The 17,515-nt window shown below is 39.8% G+C and overlaps 1 protein-coding gene and 1 pseudogene across 1 annotated transcript in view; both read left to right on the top strand.

The window, feature by feature from the left end:
* Positions 1 to 17,515, top strand: part of OTC (ornithine transcarbamylase) — a 69,823-nt gene that overhangs the window by 26,576 nt on the left and 25,732 nt on the right. Inside the window, exon 4 of the mRNA XM_025440054.3 lies at positions 4,169 to 4,256. Coding sequence (XP_025295839.1) covers positions 4,169 to 4,256 — 88 coding nt within the window. The remainder of the gene's footprint in view (positions 1 to 4,168; positions 4,257 to 17,515) is intronic.
* Positions 7,966 to 8,087, top strand: LOC112651810 (thymosin beta-4-like; annotated as a pseudogene).

Genomic DNA, 17,515 nt, shown 5'->3' on the forward strand with positions numbered 1-17,515 from the left:
CTTTGTGCTTCCTCTTTCTTTTACAGAGTCCTCCTTAATATTTTTGGCGAGCCGATTTGGTGGTCACATATTCTTTCAGTTTCTGCCTATCATGAAGCTCTTTACTCTCTCCTTCTATTCTGAATGAGATCCTTGCTAGATATAGTATTCTAGGCTGCATGTTCTTCTCATTTAGGGCACTGAATATATCATGTCAGACCTTTCTGGCCTGCCAGGTCTCTGTGGAGAGGTCTGTTGTTAATCTGATATTTTTCCCCATATAACTTAAGAATCTTTTGTCTCTTGCTGCTTTAAGGATTTTCTCTTTATCTTTGGAATTTGGAAGTTTCACTATTAAATGTCGTGGTATTGAACGGTTTTTATTGTTTTGTTTTTTGTTTTTTTGTTTTGTATGTGTGGGCTCTATCTCCTGGATCTGAATGCCTGTTTCCCTCCCCAAATTAGGGAAGTTCTTCAGAAAGAAGAATACTTTCTGGCCCTCTCTCCTTCTCGGCATCTTCTCAAACCCCAATTATATGTAGACTCTTCCTTCTGAAGGTACCTTTTATTTCCCTTAACCTTTCCTCATGATCTTTTGTTTTTCTCTTTTTTCCTCAGCTTCCTTCCTTACCATCAACTTGTCTTCTATGTCACCCACTCTTTCTTCTACCTCATTAACCCTAGCAGTTAGGACCTCCAGTTTGGATTGCATCTCATTTATTTTTAATTTCAGCCTGATTAGATCTCAATTCTGCCATAACAAAGTCTCTAGAGTCCTTTATGCTTTTTTCCAGAGCCACCAGTAGTTTTATGATTGTGCTTCTGAATTGGCTTTCTGACATCAAATTGAAATCCATATTCTGTAACTCTGTGGCAGAGAGTACTGTTTCTGATTCTTTCTTTTGTGGTGAATTCTTCCTTCTAGTCATTTTGTTCAGTAAAGAGTGGCTGTATGAGCAGGCTGAGCCAAAAATATCAACCACAACCTAAGCAGATTCTACCCTAGATGATTCTGGCAAGGTCAGAGACCAGAAAATGAAAAAGATCAGAACAAAATAAAACAAAAGTACCACTAAAATGGAAAACATGTTTGAAAACAAAGTAGTAAACAAACAGCCAAAAACCCCAAAGAAGAAAAAAGAAAATGAATTAAAGGGAAAAAATAAAGAGGAAAAAGGAAAAAAGGGGGGGAAGAGGGACTGAGGGATGGTGGTGGTGGAGAAGTGGCAGTGGAAAGAGAATGTAGTCTACTTGAGGGGTCCTAAAGGATGATCCTCTTGGTTCTGAGTGTATTTTGTTCTGTATATTAGAAGATGCTCAATCTCAAATTTATATAAACCAGCAATACTCATAGAAAGCCCCACCACTGACCACCAAAACATATACAAGTTAAAAGAGGGGGGCAAGGCAGCCTGGGTGGCCCAGCGGTTTAGCGCCTCCTTCAGCCCAGGGCCTGATTCTGGAGACACAGGATTGAGTCCCACATCAGGCTTCCCGCATGGAGCCTGCTTCTCCCTCTGCCTGTGTCTCTGCCTCTCTCTCTCTCTCTCTCTGTTCCTCTCATGAATAAATAAAAAAAATCTTAGAAAAAAAGAGGGGGGCAGAATGGGAATGAAGAGAGAATATAATCTCATAGAATGAACCAGTACAGTATTCCAGTTGGTTCTGGGTGCATGCTGGTCACGTTTTAGAAGGTATTAACTTCCGCCGTTGTAGAACAAAATGAGGCAGAAAAACCAAAAACCACAAAACAAAGAATCCTACCTTGTATATCTCCCAAAATTAAATTGAGTATGTCGAAGGGAATCTAGAAGTGGAAAATATATCTAAGACATGTAGTTGTAGAAGTATGAAAGTCAAAAAGGAAGAAACTTAAAAATGAAGAGCTGGTAAAATATTGTAGTTAAGGTGGAGAAAGAGAAAAAATATTGGAAATTTTTAGTCATACAAAAATGAGTTGTACCGGAAAAGGGGGGGGGAAGGAGGGGTACCCTCTGGTTCTATATACTGTAAATCCTTCCACTTCCCCTGGAACTTTCCAGCACTGCTTGGTCAAGAACTTGCTCTTCTGCTGTTCTTCCAGTGGGTCTTCTGGGGGGAGGGGCCTGCTGTGCTCTCAGGTGTGTGCACCTGGGGGAGCTGTCCCGCCCCCCACCAGGTGCTGGGCTCAGTGGGAGCCGTTGACCCCATGAGGCCTCTGTTCCCTGGCGGCCCCGCCCCGCCCCAGGCAGGAGGTGACACCAGGAGGAACACCACCACTGGCGGCAGCCAGCTCCCCAGCCCTAGAGTCAGCTCCCGCAGTAACTACTGCAGCTCCCCTCCGCACTGGCCTGGATGCTCCCGGGGCGGGTGGCGCTGATCTGCACAGTTCGGGGGCACCCGGCAGCAGGAGCGTCCTCGCTGTCCTGGGCCCTCCCCGCCTCCGCCTGTCCTGGGTGGAGTGCAGGATCCTGGGCTGTGTCCCCCGGCGCCCTGGGATCCGGGGCCTGCGCTTCTGGAATCGCGCTCCCAGCCCCTGGATCCCCAAGGCAGCAGGCGCAGCCCCCTCCTCCTGGAGCTGCCGCCTGACCGACTGGCTTTTCCCCGAGGCCCCACCAGGCTTGTGCTCCAGCCCTTTACCAAGCTCGGCCCGCGGTGTGTGGGGTGCTCTCCCCTGGGTGCACCTCCTGTTAGTGACCCTGGGAACCTGGAGGCTCCACTGCCCCTCCTGGGATCCTGCCCGAGTTCCCTGTGAGCACTTTTCCCTCCGGGAAGAATCTGGGCCGATTGTTAAAGTTCCCGCTTCTCCGGGGCTAGGCTTTCCCCTCCCAGAGACTCTCGCTGCCCCCTTAGTCCGGATCCTCGCGGGGGCCCTCCCCCACTGTATACTTTTAATTTTTTTCTGCCTTCCTACCTTGTTAGAAGAGAAAATCCTTCTCTCTGTAGCGTTCTCGCTATTCTCTCTTTAAATCTCAGGTTGAATTCGTAGGTGTTCAGGATTTGAAAGTTATCTAGGTAAGTTGGGGGGGGGGGGACAGGTGACTTGGGGACCCTACTCCTCCTCCATCTTGCCCGGCATCTCTTAAAAACAATCTTGAACAAGGTTTAAACTCTTGACTCTCAGAATGTTTGTCTATACAGTTCTTATGGTAATACTACTGTGCTTTTGTTAGAATAAAGGTTTCAATGGAAGAATGTTTATAAAGGGCCCGCCCATGGTAGTGCTCCATGAATAGTCATTGCTAGAGTCAGAACACAGTACCCTCTAGGTAAAATCCATTTGGTCTGGACATATTTAAGAGAACACTCTTGAATAATATAAGTAGAATACAGTTATTTCATTCCATTTCAGAAAGAACTACTTACTTTTTCTATTTTTTTGACCTACAAACTCTATCAAGGTATAAAACATTCTCATTGGGGTGCCTGGGTGGCTCAGTGGTTGAGCATCTGCCTTTGGCTCAGGTCATGATCCTGGGGTCCTAGGATCAAGTCCAAGCAGGAAGCTTGCTTCTCCCTCTGCCTATGTCTCTGACTCTTTGATGAATAAATAAATAAAATCTTTAAAAATATATATAAATAAATAAAACATTCCCATTACCCTAGAAAGTTCACCAATGCTCCTCCCCAGCCAATCGTCCTCTCCAGAAGCAACTGCTCTTTTATTTTCTGCCACTCTATGGTAGTTTTTCCTGTTACACAACTTCATATAAATGGAATTATACATTATCTACTCTTTTGTATCTAGCTTCTTTCATCTAGCAATAATGTTTGTGGGATTCATCCATGTTGTATGTATTAGTAGTTCCTTCCTTTTTATTACTGAGTAGTGTTCCATTGTAATCCATGATATCCTATATTACAGTTTATTTTTCCATTTTTGGGGGATGAAAATCATTATATATTTTAAAGAACCAAAACCAGGCATGGCTTCCAAAAGTGAACAGTGCCCCATTATTGCCAGGTTCTGAACAATAAAGTAGAGAAATGGGCACACATCTGAAGGATAGTTGAGTGCTTTTACAGAAAACTTCATCTACCTGTCTCAGTTTCTCATGTTGCTTTACCTGGGAATTCCCTACCAGAGACATTAGAGAGCTTCAGTAAGATTGACTTTTCCATTGAGATGGTGCCAATTCCTCATAATTTTGTTTTCTACTTCAGTTCTTTTTTTTCAAAATGCTATTTTTTCCTTTTTCTTTGCTTGTAGGTTTTGCTCTTCTGGGAGGACACCCTTGTTTTCTTACCACACAAGATATTCATTTGGGTGTGAATGAAAGTCTCATGGACACAGCCCGGTTTGTAAATCTTTTTCTCTTCAAAGTTTATTTCAGAATTGATGAATTTCAAAAAGAAAATATGCTTCTCTTTAAATAAGGTTTTTGTCCTCTCAGCATCCTTTATACTGTTCTCTGTTTCCTCCTTTCTCTCTTTACCTGATGTTCTGAATGCTCCTCCCCACATCATCTTAGCAATTTGAAGAGGTTTCCGATTACAAAATGTCGAACTTAGGGAAACTTAGAATGCATCAGGTGTAATTCATATTTGACAGTTGAAGAAACAGATGTCCACGGAAACCGACATGTTCAATGACACATAACTAGTTAGCAACAGAGTAGGTAATAATATTAAGTATAATATTAATAATATTGAGTAGTTAATAATCATTATAATATTAATAATGATATTAAGGTAATAATATTAATTTATTGAGCATTTATTGTATGTTAGGCATTGTTCTAAGTCATTTAATCCTATAACAATCCTATAACAATCCAAATAGATTGGCATAAAGAGGTGAAACAACTTAATTAGGAATGTACTAGCTACTATAAGATAAAATCTCAAAATGCCAGTGGCTAACATAGTGTGGATATTCCTAATGGGTAAGAAGGAAGGCTTAATTATTTATGTGGCTCTTCAGGGATTCTGGATGAGGATGGCTCTAGCATTCTCAGTGTGTAGCCTCCAAGACTGTCCTGGGTGTTAGTTAACATCCAGCCAGAAGCTATGGGAAGAGAATATGAGTTTGGGATACTTGCTTCAAACTCACCTTAGCAGAGAAGTGACATAATCACTTCCACTCATAGTCTATTGGCAAGTACTAGTATCTCACCCCTACTCAGATAAAAGTCAAGGTAGGAAAAGCCTCTTAACCATTATACCATAAAGACTGAAACATAGGCTCCCTAATTCCCCAAGCAATGCTGTCACCATTATATCATGTTTGGTTGAGAAATACAAAGCAAATGTCTTTGTTTAAATATTTCACCCTTGATATCAAAGACTAATGACTTTTTTCTGAAAATGATATGCCATAAGTAACTCCTTATGACACTATTTATGGCAGCTGCCCTAGTATATACTAAAGAATCTACCCAATTTGAATTGCTAAAGAGTTTTGAAATAAATCATCTTTAAGCCTTTTAGTGACATTATTTCAGATGGGACAATGTTAGTATTTGGAAATGTTGTGTTCATGTTCTGGAAACACGGAACTAAAAGAATAAATAAACATAAATGAGTTTTTTTTCCAACTATGCTGCCACTGACTGGGATTACATTTTTCTAATAATTCTGCTTCCACAAAAGTGAACTAAACTTTATTCAAAAGCAAATATTAAAGCTGGTTAAGGGAGGAAGCCAGGGGTACATCCAGGCGAGAAGTTTCAGTGGGGATCTTCCATATAGAACCAAGTGAACGATGGTGAATAAATCATGTGTAAAGTAGTGGTTGGAAAAGGATAAAGTTAGAGGAATAGCTGAGTATCCAATAAAGAGTTAAGAGGTACAGATTGGCAGCCAGAAAGAGGTCAGGACCCAGAAATCAGGACCCCAAAAGTAAGAGACAAATAATGAAGCATGGGTTGAAAGCTAAGAATGAAAATAAACATGTTCTTTGCTGTGCTTGCTCTCCACTCAATTCCCACTGCAAGTCCTTATTAAAGGAGCTCTACATAGATTCTGAGAAAAACAATCTGCTCACAAGTTCCAACATAATTGGAATCTTTTGCTCTATATAATTAGTTCCATTGCTACATGGATATATGGATACATAAAGTGGATCCACAGAATTCATTCTGATCATTCCATTTTATCCAAAACATTGAATAAAAATAATAGCTCCTCCCTAAAGGGTGGATTTCTTGTACAATTATCTCTAAATCTTTGTAAAAACCTTAAAAATTACATATTACTGGCCAGTTTTATAGATGACAAAACCATGACTCAGAAAAGTAATGGAGCTTAGCAGCTAAGTCGGCATTTAGATCATTTTTTTAAAAGGCCATGCTGCTTTGATTACCCGCACTACCTTTTATATATAGCCCACAAGAGGGGCAGTGAAATACATTATGGAAAACATCAGCTTGCACTGCCATGTTTGATGATTCACTAGGAGGATTCATGGACTCAGCATATAGTCATAATACTCACAGCTATGATTTACTACAGTGAAAGTATACCAAGCACAATCGATGAAGGGAAAAGGCACATGTAGCAAAATCCAAGGGAAACCAGGTGTAAAATTCCAAGAGTCCTTTCCCAGTGGAGACACTCAGGACATGTTTAATTCCCTTAGTAATGAGTTATGATAACACGTGTGAAATGTTGCCAACCAGGGAAGCTCCTTAGAGATTCAGTACTCAGGGTTTTTATTGAGGGCTGGTGTCACATAGCATCCTCTGTTTGACACATACCCAAATCCAGACTCTCAGAAGGAAAGCGGATATTTACTTTAAACCATACTGTTTGTAAAATTTTAAAAAAATTAGTCATAGTGAGCAACTCTCATCAGTCCTGGAACCTTCCTCAAATCAAAGTTCCCAGATCACACCCAAAGGCCAAACCTAACATGCAGACCTTTCTCTTTTTAAAAATTTTTTAAGACTTATTTATTTATTTGAGGGGGGTAAAGAGGGAGGGGCAGAGGGAGAGGATCTCAAGCAGATTCCAAGACTCCTCACTGAGCACTGAGCCTGACACAGGGCTCCATCTCAAAACTCTGAGGTCATGACCTAAGCGGAAAAGATAAGAATCAGAAGCTCAACCGACTGAGCCACCTAGATGCCCCACACAGGCCTTGAAAAGGCTATCAGTTAGGCATGGCTTGAAAATCAAAAGGCTTGAGACTGTGATTCATAGGTGCAAACTTCCCTGGATCTTAGTTTCCTTTTCTATAAAATGAGGGTGTTCTGATCCTTACGGTCCAATTTATACTCTCCAGTGCATGTGAATGTATTAGATATCAAGTGGTGGTCCTTACAAGAGGTGTATCCCAATGCAGAAAAATGCAGAATTCTGGGCCCCACAATCAGAAATTCTAATTCAGCAATGAGAGCTCAGATAGTTTTGAGGAAATTATACTTTAACAAGTTCCTCAAATGGTTCTGTTTCCTGGGTGGCTTTGTGAAATCCTGAATGAGAAGGCTGTGTAGTAATCCTGGGGTGTTGTGCTGTTAATCTATGCTAATGTGTGAGTGAAGGGAATGCTAAAGAAGGGACAGCTAATAAAATATTTATATGGTGTCATGATAACTGATTGTGAAGGGTACAGTGATAGTGGATGCAAAATAATTTCAGATTTGTTATTCTTAAAATATATGGATATGTTAGCAGAAGCAGAAAAGTGAAAGGAGTTTCTGCTTTGGAGACAAGGTGCTAGATTAGGTGTTAGACATATTGGAGGTTGAAGCTCCAAAACAAACGTCCACCAGCCACTGGAGATAGACCTTGGGTGAAGTTGAGAGCTGGATAAACAGAACTGTAAGCTCAGTGGTAGAAAATGAGCTCCTGAATTTCCTTGTGGGAGAATTGGAGAAGGCTGAACCTTGAGGTGCAGTGAGGGAGGGGGAGAAGGAAATACTTAGAGTCCAAGGAGAATAAGGATAGTGCAATAACAGAAAAGGCTAAAATGGTAAATGGGGATGTCAGAAAGGTGGGCATACTAGCTACTGCAGAAGCAGACTTTCTTTTGTGTACCTCATTGCTGCTTAATCTGCCAAAATATCTGACAAACCAGATATGGCTGAGATTCAGAAATTCAATAAATCTAAATTGAAGAAGACAAGAGAAATCCACTGCCTTTCACAGAAGCAATTGAACAGGAGAAGCGAAGAAGTGAATCTTAATGACATCTACCCTGCCAATATGTACCATACAATCCATAGCAATTGCCTCCTTGCTTTTCCTGGAAGTTAAACTTTGTAAGATGCAAAGAGATTGGATGATGTTTAAATGACAGTGCTGGCCTTTTCAAATCAAGAGAATAGTGCACACCTGACACTGATTGATGGCATTGCTTCTCCATCTGCCTGTCCGGCTACTTTGGGGGCCTGGTGGAATAAAAAAAAAGTGCCCATTGGTGAAAGAAGAACCTAAGGGGGGAACACAGTGAATGTGGAAACAAAAAGAAAAAAAAGGCAAAACTGGGCTAGTCTCCTAAAAGCTGTTAAGTGCAATTTCCAAAGTGTTAATTATTAAGCAAATGACTTAATTATTCATTTATTCAAAAATATTTATTGAATGCCTAGTTTTTCTTCCAGGAATTGTTTTAGCACTGAGAATAAAATGATCAAATCAAACAAAATCTCTGTTTGGGTGGAAATTATATTTTAGTGGGAGGAGGCTTGCACTAAACCAATAAATAAAGCATGATGAGAATAGCAGGTTGGCGTAAGTGCTATGATGAAGCAAAAGCAGGGTGATGTGTGGGTGGGGTGGGGGTTACTGTAGTTAGGGTGGTCAGGAAGGGCCTCTCTGAGGAGATGACATTTGGGAACTGACTGAAAAGACAGAAGCAGGTATGCAAACCTGTGGGGAAAGCATTGCAGACAGAAGGAACTGCTGGCACAAAAGCTTAAGGCAAGACCAAGTTTCATGTATTCAGGAACAGAAGGATAGAAAGCAATGTTTAAAATTTGCAAGTAAACATATTTTAGATCTTCAAAGAATGAAAAAAAAAATACCCTCACAAGTTGGTCCTGTTTCAGCCATCAAAAGAAAGGTAAATCAGACCAAGAAGTACCTTAATATGCCATCAAAATAAAATGTACTGCTCTTTATATTCTTTTTTTAAAGATTTTATTTATTCCTGAGAGAGAGAGAGAGAGAGAGAGAGAGAGAGAGAGAGGCAGAGACACAGGCAGAGGGAGAAGCAGGCTCCATGAGGGGAGCCTGATGTGGGACTTGACCCCGGGTCTCAAGGACCAGGCCCTGGGCCGAAGGTGGCGCTAAACCACTAAGCCACCTGGGCTGCCCAGCTCTTTATATTCTTGATTACAAGAATAAAACCTGTCCATTCTTCAAAATACTGTGGGCAAATTCTCCCTAGCTAAGTCTGAGTTCAGTATTGTGTAATCTGAGGGTGCTAATGAGGAATAAGGGAAGCACTGAGACATTGAATGATATTTTGTAAAAGCTGGTGTGTCAGGGTCCCCAAGATCACCCCCAAGTTCAAGAATTCATGAGGAGGGCTCACTCATAGGACATAGCATATGGTTATAGTAATGGCTGAGATCCATTACCAGGAGAAAAAAAAAGATACAAAGCAAAATCAGCAAAGGGAAAAGGTGCATGGTGTCAAGTCTGGGGGAGACCAGGAACAAGCTTCCAAGGGTCCTCTCCCTGTGGAGTCATACAGGACATGCTTAATTACTCCCAGCAATGAGTTGTGTCAACACATGTGAAATGTTGCCTATCAGGGAAGCTTGTTAGAGACTCTGTGCCCAAGATTTTTATTGAGGACTGGTGACATAGCACCCTCACCCTAGCATAAACCAAATTCTAGACTCCCAGAAGGAAGGGAAGTGTTTGGCATAATCCACAGCATTTATACAATTTAGGCAGTGAGCTATCCTTACTATTTCCAGGAATGGTGGAAGCCCTGCAGAAGTTCAAGTTCCCAGATGCCAGCCAAGGGCCAACCCTGGAAGTAGGCCTTTCAAAGACAGTCATCTCAGGACTGCTGTGTTAATTCATTTTATGCACCACTGGGCTCTCATCTCTTCTGGATTTTGCTAAATGTCCTTCACCTAGATACACTCTAACTGGTAAGGGAGTAAATATTGCACCATTAGGAGCACAGCTTCAAGATTTGAACTGTTTCCTTAGTTCAGGGTGGATCCCTGTAGGGCCAAACCCCCAACAGACAGAATCAATCATTGCTCACTTCTCTATTTTGGGAAGTCTCTCTTAGCAATTCTTTTCTACCCCCTAACATATCGGAAGACACACACACAAAATACTTTATTTTTTTCATTTAAATTTGCTTCAAATTTGAGGATGTTTTCAGATTTTGTCAATTCTCTGCTGGGGTTAAGAGTTGGACAGTACATTTTTGCCTTCACTCTGGGCTTGTCCTTTTATTTTTTATAGTTTTTTTTAAAAAAGATTTTATTTGTTTATTCATGAGAGATACACAGAGAGAGAGGCAGAGACACAGGCAGAGGGAGAAGCAGGCTCCATGCAGGGAGCCCCACGTGGGACTCAATCCCGGGTCTCCAGGATCACACCCTGGGCTGCAGGCAGTGCTAAACCGCTGCGCCACCAGGGCTGCCCTGGGCTTGTCCTTTTAGATATGACACCAGAAATGACACCTTAGCATGACTATCACGGATACCTAGGAAGTTTAAAATCGGATGGAACTTCACAACAGCAGTGGGACCTTCTCTCTCCAGATTCAAGGCTTTCTGTGCCTTCCATAATGATAGCTGTTGGTGCCTAATGTTCTGAGTCCACAGCCAAAAGGGGCATAATAGGTTCACACTCATTTTCACTTTCATACAGCACCTTAGTGATATAGCTTCAGGAACCATGTGTATGAAAGGCTCCATGGAAAACCAAACAATGTAACATTGTTCTACTCTAATTACTTTCCCTATAGATGTAATTTGCTTATGGTATTGATTGCTAAAATGTATTCTACTAATATAAAACTAGTAGAAAGGAAAATCAGCATAAACCTCTGTATTTGTTTCTTAGGGCTGTCATACAAATTACCACAAACCTGGTGGCTTAAAACGACAGAGATTATTTATTCGTTCACAGTTCTAGAGGCTAGAAGTCCAAAATCAATGTGTAAGCAAAGCGATGCTTTCTCTGAAGGTTCTGGGTAGAATCCTTCCTTGCCCTGCCTAGCTTCTGATGGCTCTCAGCAATCCTTGGCATTCCTTGGCTTGTAGTTGAATCACTTCAAACTCTGCCTCTCTGTTCACCTGGGCTTCTTCTCTGTATGTCTCTGTGAATCCCCTCCTTTTCTTATGAGGACACCAGTTCTCGGATGTAGGGCCCGCCCTCCTCTAGTATGACATCATCTTAATGAATTACTTCTGCAGAGACCCTATTTCCAAACAAGGTCACATTTTGAGTTTCCAGGTGGCTATAAATTCAGGGTACACTATTCAACTGCCTACACAATCACACATCCACATGCCCCCGCAACAACATGGAAAGGTTTCAAATCATTGTCATTCTGATGGCTCAAACAAGGGAAGTTACAGAGGGATTTGTGGATGAGGCACAGTCCTCAAGAGAAGGAGTGAACACTGTCATATTGAAAGGAATGCTTTTTAAAAAGCTGCAATACTATTATTAAAGGTATTTATGAGGCTATTATGCTGAGTGAAGTAAGTCAATTGGAGAAGGACAATCATTATATGGTTTCACTTAATATGGTGAATATAAGGAATAGTGAAAGGGATTATAGGGGAAAGGAGGGAAAATGAGTGGGAAAAATTAGAGAAGGTGACAAAACATGAGAGACTCCTAACTCTGGGAGATGAACAAGGGGGAGTGGATGGGGAGGCGGGTGGGGGGGATGGGTGACTGGGTGACGGGCACTGAGGGGGGCACTTGACGGGATGAGCACCCGTCACAGGATGATGCCAACATACTATATGTTGGCAAATCAAACTTCAATAAAAAATACAAAGGGGATCCCTGGGTGGCTCAGTGGTTTGGTGCCTGCCTTTGGCCCAGGGCCTGATCCTGGAGTTCTGGGATCGAATCCCGCGTCGGGCTCCCTGCATGGAGCCTGCTTCTCCCTCTGCCTGTTATCTCTGCCTCTCTCTCTCATAAATGAATAAATAAAAAATATATATAAAAAAGGTATTTATGCCAGTGATATTAAGACTGAAAAAAGGCAATCTTTCTTAGGTTTCTTACTGAAATGTTTTAAAATATTGCACCTCATTAGGTACTAAAGGATTGGTATATCTATAGATTGAAAATATGATATCTCCATGAATCTTTACAGAGTTCACCAAAAAGCTAGCAGGCATGGCAGTTGTATGTCCTTGGGTAAATGGTAACAAAACCCAGCCCTTCACAACATGATCAATGACTCTTCATAGTATAGAGGCAGTTTGCCATAGTGTAAACTTCAAGGGCTTTGAAGCAGGGCTGGGCTTCATTTTAAGTCACAACTCATGCCACACTGGCTCTGTGGTTTGGACCAGTTGCTTCCAAGTCTTAGGTTCCACAGCTGTAAAATGGAGGTACAAATACACTTATCTCAATGAGTTACATGAGGATGAATGAGATAATGTTTATAAAGGACAGCCACACGGAATATATTCAGGTAATATTGATGGAACCAAGTTATGGCCTGATTCAATCTCAGGAAAGCTCTGATTAAATTCGAGACATCACTGGGGTCTCCTATTCAGCTTACCGTGACCTACCACTGAGACTCCTATAGCTCACTTTGAAGAGGTCATTCTCAATGCCATTATGCCCTACCCATTTATCCCTGAGGTCCTCAAAACTAGGTACTAATACTTAAATCAAAATAATCCGGCCATTATAGAAGCTTTTGTGAATAAATTGCATGTGGCAATTATTCAACCTCCCTGGATTTCCTCCAACACCAGCCCATTTGAGAGGAGCCCATCTAGGTTTGCTAAAGGTATTATTTTGTTTCCTCATTATTCTTATATTGATAGAACTAAAATTATAACCTGGATAGAGATATCAGAGCACTGGAATATTCTCCCTCCTGGAGGCAGACTCAGTTAATAAGTTTCTTCCCTGACCAATTTACACTGGGGATAAAATATATGTCTCCTCTAAGGCCTTGGCTTGCTTCAATAAAAGGTAAAAATATGAAATATTCATTTTTAAATAATTATAGATTTCTCAGTGGCATTATGCACAACCCAAAATTCCTCCCACTGCTTGACAGTCAGCTATTCAACTGATTGGAGGTGTCACTAATAACAAACTGAAATTTGGGGTGGCACACAGTCTTATTCAAGGCAGGATATGGACAAAAGGAAGACTGTGTGGCAGGATCCCATGAGAATACAAGTTCTGTTTGCCTTTGGCTTTTGCAACACATTTACTGTGTTTCAGTAAGTTTAGGAATAGCTCAACTTCTAACAGTATCAGGATTGCTGTATGATTGACCATCTCACCAATATCCATGTTTGCTCTTAAGATCTGGTCCAGCACATGATTGGTGTTTTCTTTTTTGTTTTGTTGCTTCTTTAGTTTTTCAGGTTTTTTGGTTTTGTTTTGTATCTGTTCACTCAACCACATTGACTCTGCATCAGGCCTTCCTGGGGCCATGGGGGACTTTGCTTATGGTATTTTTTGCTTTGTTTTGCTTTATTTCGTTTTGGCCTTCTGAGTGTTTTAATTAATTCCTAAAATTTTTTTTTGATCTTATACCAAAGGGAAACATGTAAAAGAATAGTAAAAATTCGAGGTCAGAGTGTCTTTATGGGTTATTTAGATCAACCATCTTCTTCATGCCTCCTCCATACCAATTTCTTTAAAATTGTTCTCGAGCTTCCATGAAAATATCCTTTATCAGGGCACTCTACATACTGTGCTATCTTGTTTCATTTTTATGCAGTCTGACGGTTCCTATGAGAGTTTATACAAACTGACTGAGAGTTCTCTTCTTCATTAAATTGAAATTGGTCTTATTATGACTCTTGTCAGTGTTCTTCTGTTCAAACTCATGTATTTTAATATATTTGAAGGCTTCAATTCATTGCAGTTATTATTCCTATTGTTGCTCAAATTATCCCATATTTGGCCAATGTGACCTGTCCTCAAGTTGGCTGCTGGGTCATTTTGACATACCTCTATTAGTCTTTGATAACTCCCTTACTGCTTGATATGGCAAGATGTTCCAGGCTCGTCTTGTACATTTCTTTTCCAAGGCCTAGAATTAGCCATTGCTCTAAGAAGCCCTAGTTCATTCTCAATTACTTTCAAAATCATGTTTGGAAAAAATGTTCTTATTTGAATGATATGAGGGTTTTTTCTCTGGTTATTACAGTAATAGTCCTTTTGGTAGAAAATACTAAAAGAGATGTAAAAAGAGAGAGAGAACCACCAATACTGTCATTTTTCTGAAATAATCAATGTTAACATTTTATCTCCTGAACCATCTTTCCATTTAAAGTCCTATGCCATGCTTCTCTTTTTTGACACAGTAGGAAAAGAGATGATGGGGGTGGGGATGCAGGGAATAGACTACATTTTAAACATTTGGGTAAAATCAAGTTGAATAAATGTTTTAACTTGTGGATTATTTTTTTAAAACCCTAACATTGGCTATTGAACATCCAGAGGAAACTGATATGTGTGAGAAACTTTAACTTTGGGTAATTTGGATATTGCAAAAGCAGTTTTGCTGCCATTGTTGACAGATGCCCAAGATTGTCTACCAAGCTGCAGGAATCCACCAGAAGGCAAACAGAACTTTATATATTCAATGGAAATGAAAAGAGACAAAAATCAAGTCATTATAGAGCTAGAGAAAGTATTTTAACTTGTCAACCTTTCATTTGTACTACATATAACACAGCTTTTACAATATTGAAATCTGGGGTTTTAAATTGATGGAGAACCATAAAAAGCCCAGATTACTGTTAATGGCTCTGTAAGCCCAACTCTAGTTATAGGTTTGTCATTGTTTCCAGTGAAAAGCTGTTTTTTTTTTTTAAAGACCTTTAGTAACCTGGAAGATGAAAAATAAGAATGGTGATTTATTTGTGATTTTTAAAATTTAAATTCAATTTGCCAACATATAGTATAACACCAAGTGTCATCTCATAATGTGCCCTCCTTAGTGTCCGTCACCCATTTACCCCATCCCCCCACCCACCTTCCCTTCTGCAACCCTTTGTTTCCCAGAGTCAGGAGTTTCTCATGGTTTGTCTTCCTCTCTAATTTTTCCCCACTCAATTTGTCCCCTTTCCCTTATGGTCCCTTTCAGTATTTCTTGTATGATTTATAGCAGCTTTAAACATTAAGTAGAAAGCAGCGTCATTGACAAAATATACGAACTAACTAAAGGTCTTTAATATCTTTGTTTCCACAAGTGATTCCAATGTGAAAACAACCTTGGAGCAGTTCCTTTTCCACTTGTATTATTAATTCTATTTCACCTTCAGCTTCTGTGGTGGAAGGATCGAAGTGGCATTTTCTATCAAGCTTTGTTGTACTCCCTTTTGCCCATAGATGCTTTAATGTGCAAGGGGCTTTCTGTACCTAAAGGAATGCACCCTACTTTTTGTACTTTGTTGATAGTCAAAAATATTAATCTTATGAATTTATCAAGCATTTAGCATTCCTTTAAACATAAAATAGCTAACATTCTTTAGTGGTTCTCAAAGTGTGGTCCCCAAACTAGAAGCATAAGCAGTACCTGAGAGTTTGTTAGAAATGCAAAATTCTTCTGGGCCCCAAACCACACCTACTGAATCAGAAACACAGCTGACTATGTTCCAACCAGCCCTCCTGGTGATTCTGATATATGTTCAAGTTTCAGAACAACTGTTTTGAACAGTCACATACTACTTATCCAATAAATCAAATACATATTAAATGAACAAAACAAGTCCCCTCAACCATTTAACCACTGATTGCAAACTTAATCAAATGCTTTTAAACATTTAACTTAATCACAAGCCTAGCATTTTGGATTTCCTTGGATGCTCTAAATATCTTAAAAAGGAAAAGATACATGTAAAATAGCATACTGGTTACAGAGCTGTTTAATATTTTAACAAAACTGGGCACAATGCTATTAATATCATAGATGTTGTTTTACATCCTTATGCCTCCTTTTATTCTTATCCTTATATGGCCCTGGAATTAAAACCTCTATACATTGCTGGCTTGTCAGGAATTCTACAAAAGATTATTTTGATACCTTTTCAGGACCTCGGTCTGTGATTTTATCAGATTGGAAAGAAAAAAAAATCATCTCAGGAGGCTAGGAATGCAGGTTAAGTGGTTTGCCAAACACTCCATTTTGGTTGGGTTTTAGGAACTGGCTACTAAGTTCAAAATAAACTAAATTCAAGCTGCGGGCCAGTAGGCTGAATATCTTTAGCACATCACTTTCATTGTTTATCATGGATCTATATTGGTTTCCTTTGGTGCCTTAACAAATTACTGCAAATTGAGTGACTTAAAACAACACAAATTTCTTATCTTACACTTCTGGAGGTCAGATGTCTAAAATGAGTCCACAGAGTTGTGTTCCTTCTGGAAGCTCCTGGGGAGAATCCAAGTCCTTATGCTTTCTAGCTTTCCTCCATCTTCAAAGCTAGCAGCATAGCTAGCTAGCATCTTCTTTCTGACCTCTTGCCTCTCTCTTATGAGGACCCTTGTATTTACATTGGGCCTATCCCAGGATAATCTGTCTCAAGATCCTTAATTTAATCATATCTACAAAGTTCCTTTTGCCATCGAAGGGAACATAATCACAGGTCCTGGGGATTAGGACATAGGCATTTTTGTGGGGGGCACTTCTCTGGCTACCATAGGATCTTAATTGTAGTTTTTCATATAGATTCTGACTTTTCACAGAAATTAAAAGATAAGGTATTCCTTAAGTTTTATTTTCTTTGTTTTTAAACTCTAGCAGACCTGCTGTAATGTTTTCATGATATATTATCCTGGCCAGTTTGGATATTTTAAAATATATGCCTTTTTTAATGACATTGTTTTGTAAGTAGTCAGGTCATCAGGAAGTTTTATTCCCAGGGAGACAGAAAGGTGAGTCTGAAAATTTTTATTCTTCTTCAGGACAGTTAACTAAGTTATTTTGGAATAAATGGTTATATTGGCATTCTAATTGTAAATTGTATATGGTAACTGATGCTAGTTAACTGCTGGACTCTTCTACTTTACTTTATATAAAACCACAAATGCTGATGGCATGTGTTCATTTACGTTACAGTTTCTACCATTTCTAGGAGTTTGGCTTATAAGTTAATGTAATTTTTTATGATTTACACACATTAAAAATGGTATGAATCTATGCTTTATAAACAGAAATATACTTAATAACCCACAACATATCCATCTGTATATATACACTTATTTATAAACACTTTCTTACTTAAGCAAAGAAATTTAAATGTACATGGTAACAGTCATTCTTTATTGACACTATAATTATACTTTCATACATTTTTCTTTGTATTGATTTTGTCCTTATTGGCGTGATAGACTTTTACAAGTACTTGTTTTATTTGATGATTTTCATTACTATAAGTGATCACAACTGGACAAATGGGAGCTTCTTTAAGTT

The sequence above is a fragment of the Canis lupus genome, chromosome X, assembly GCF_003254725.2.
Source record: "Canis lupus dingo isolate Sandy chromosome X, ASM325472v2, whole genome shotgun sequence".
Taxonomy (NCBI): Eukaryota; Metazoa; Chordata; class Mammalia; order Carnivora; family Canidae; genus Canis; species Canis lupus.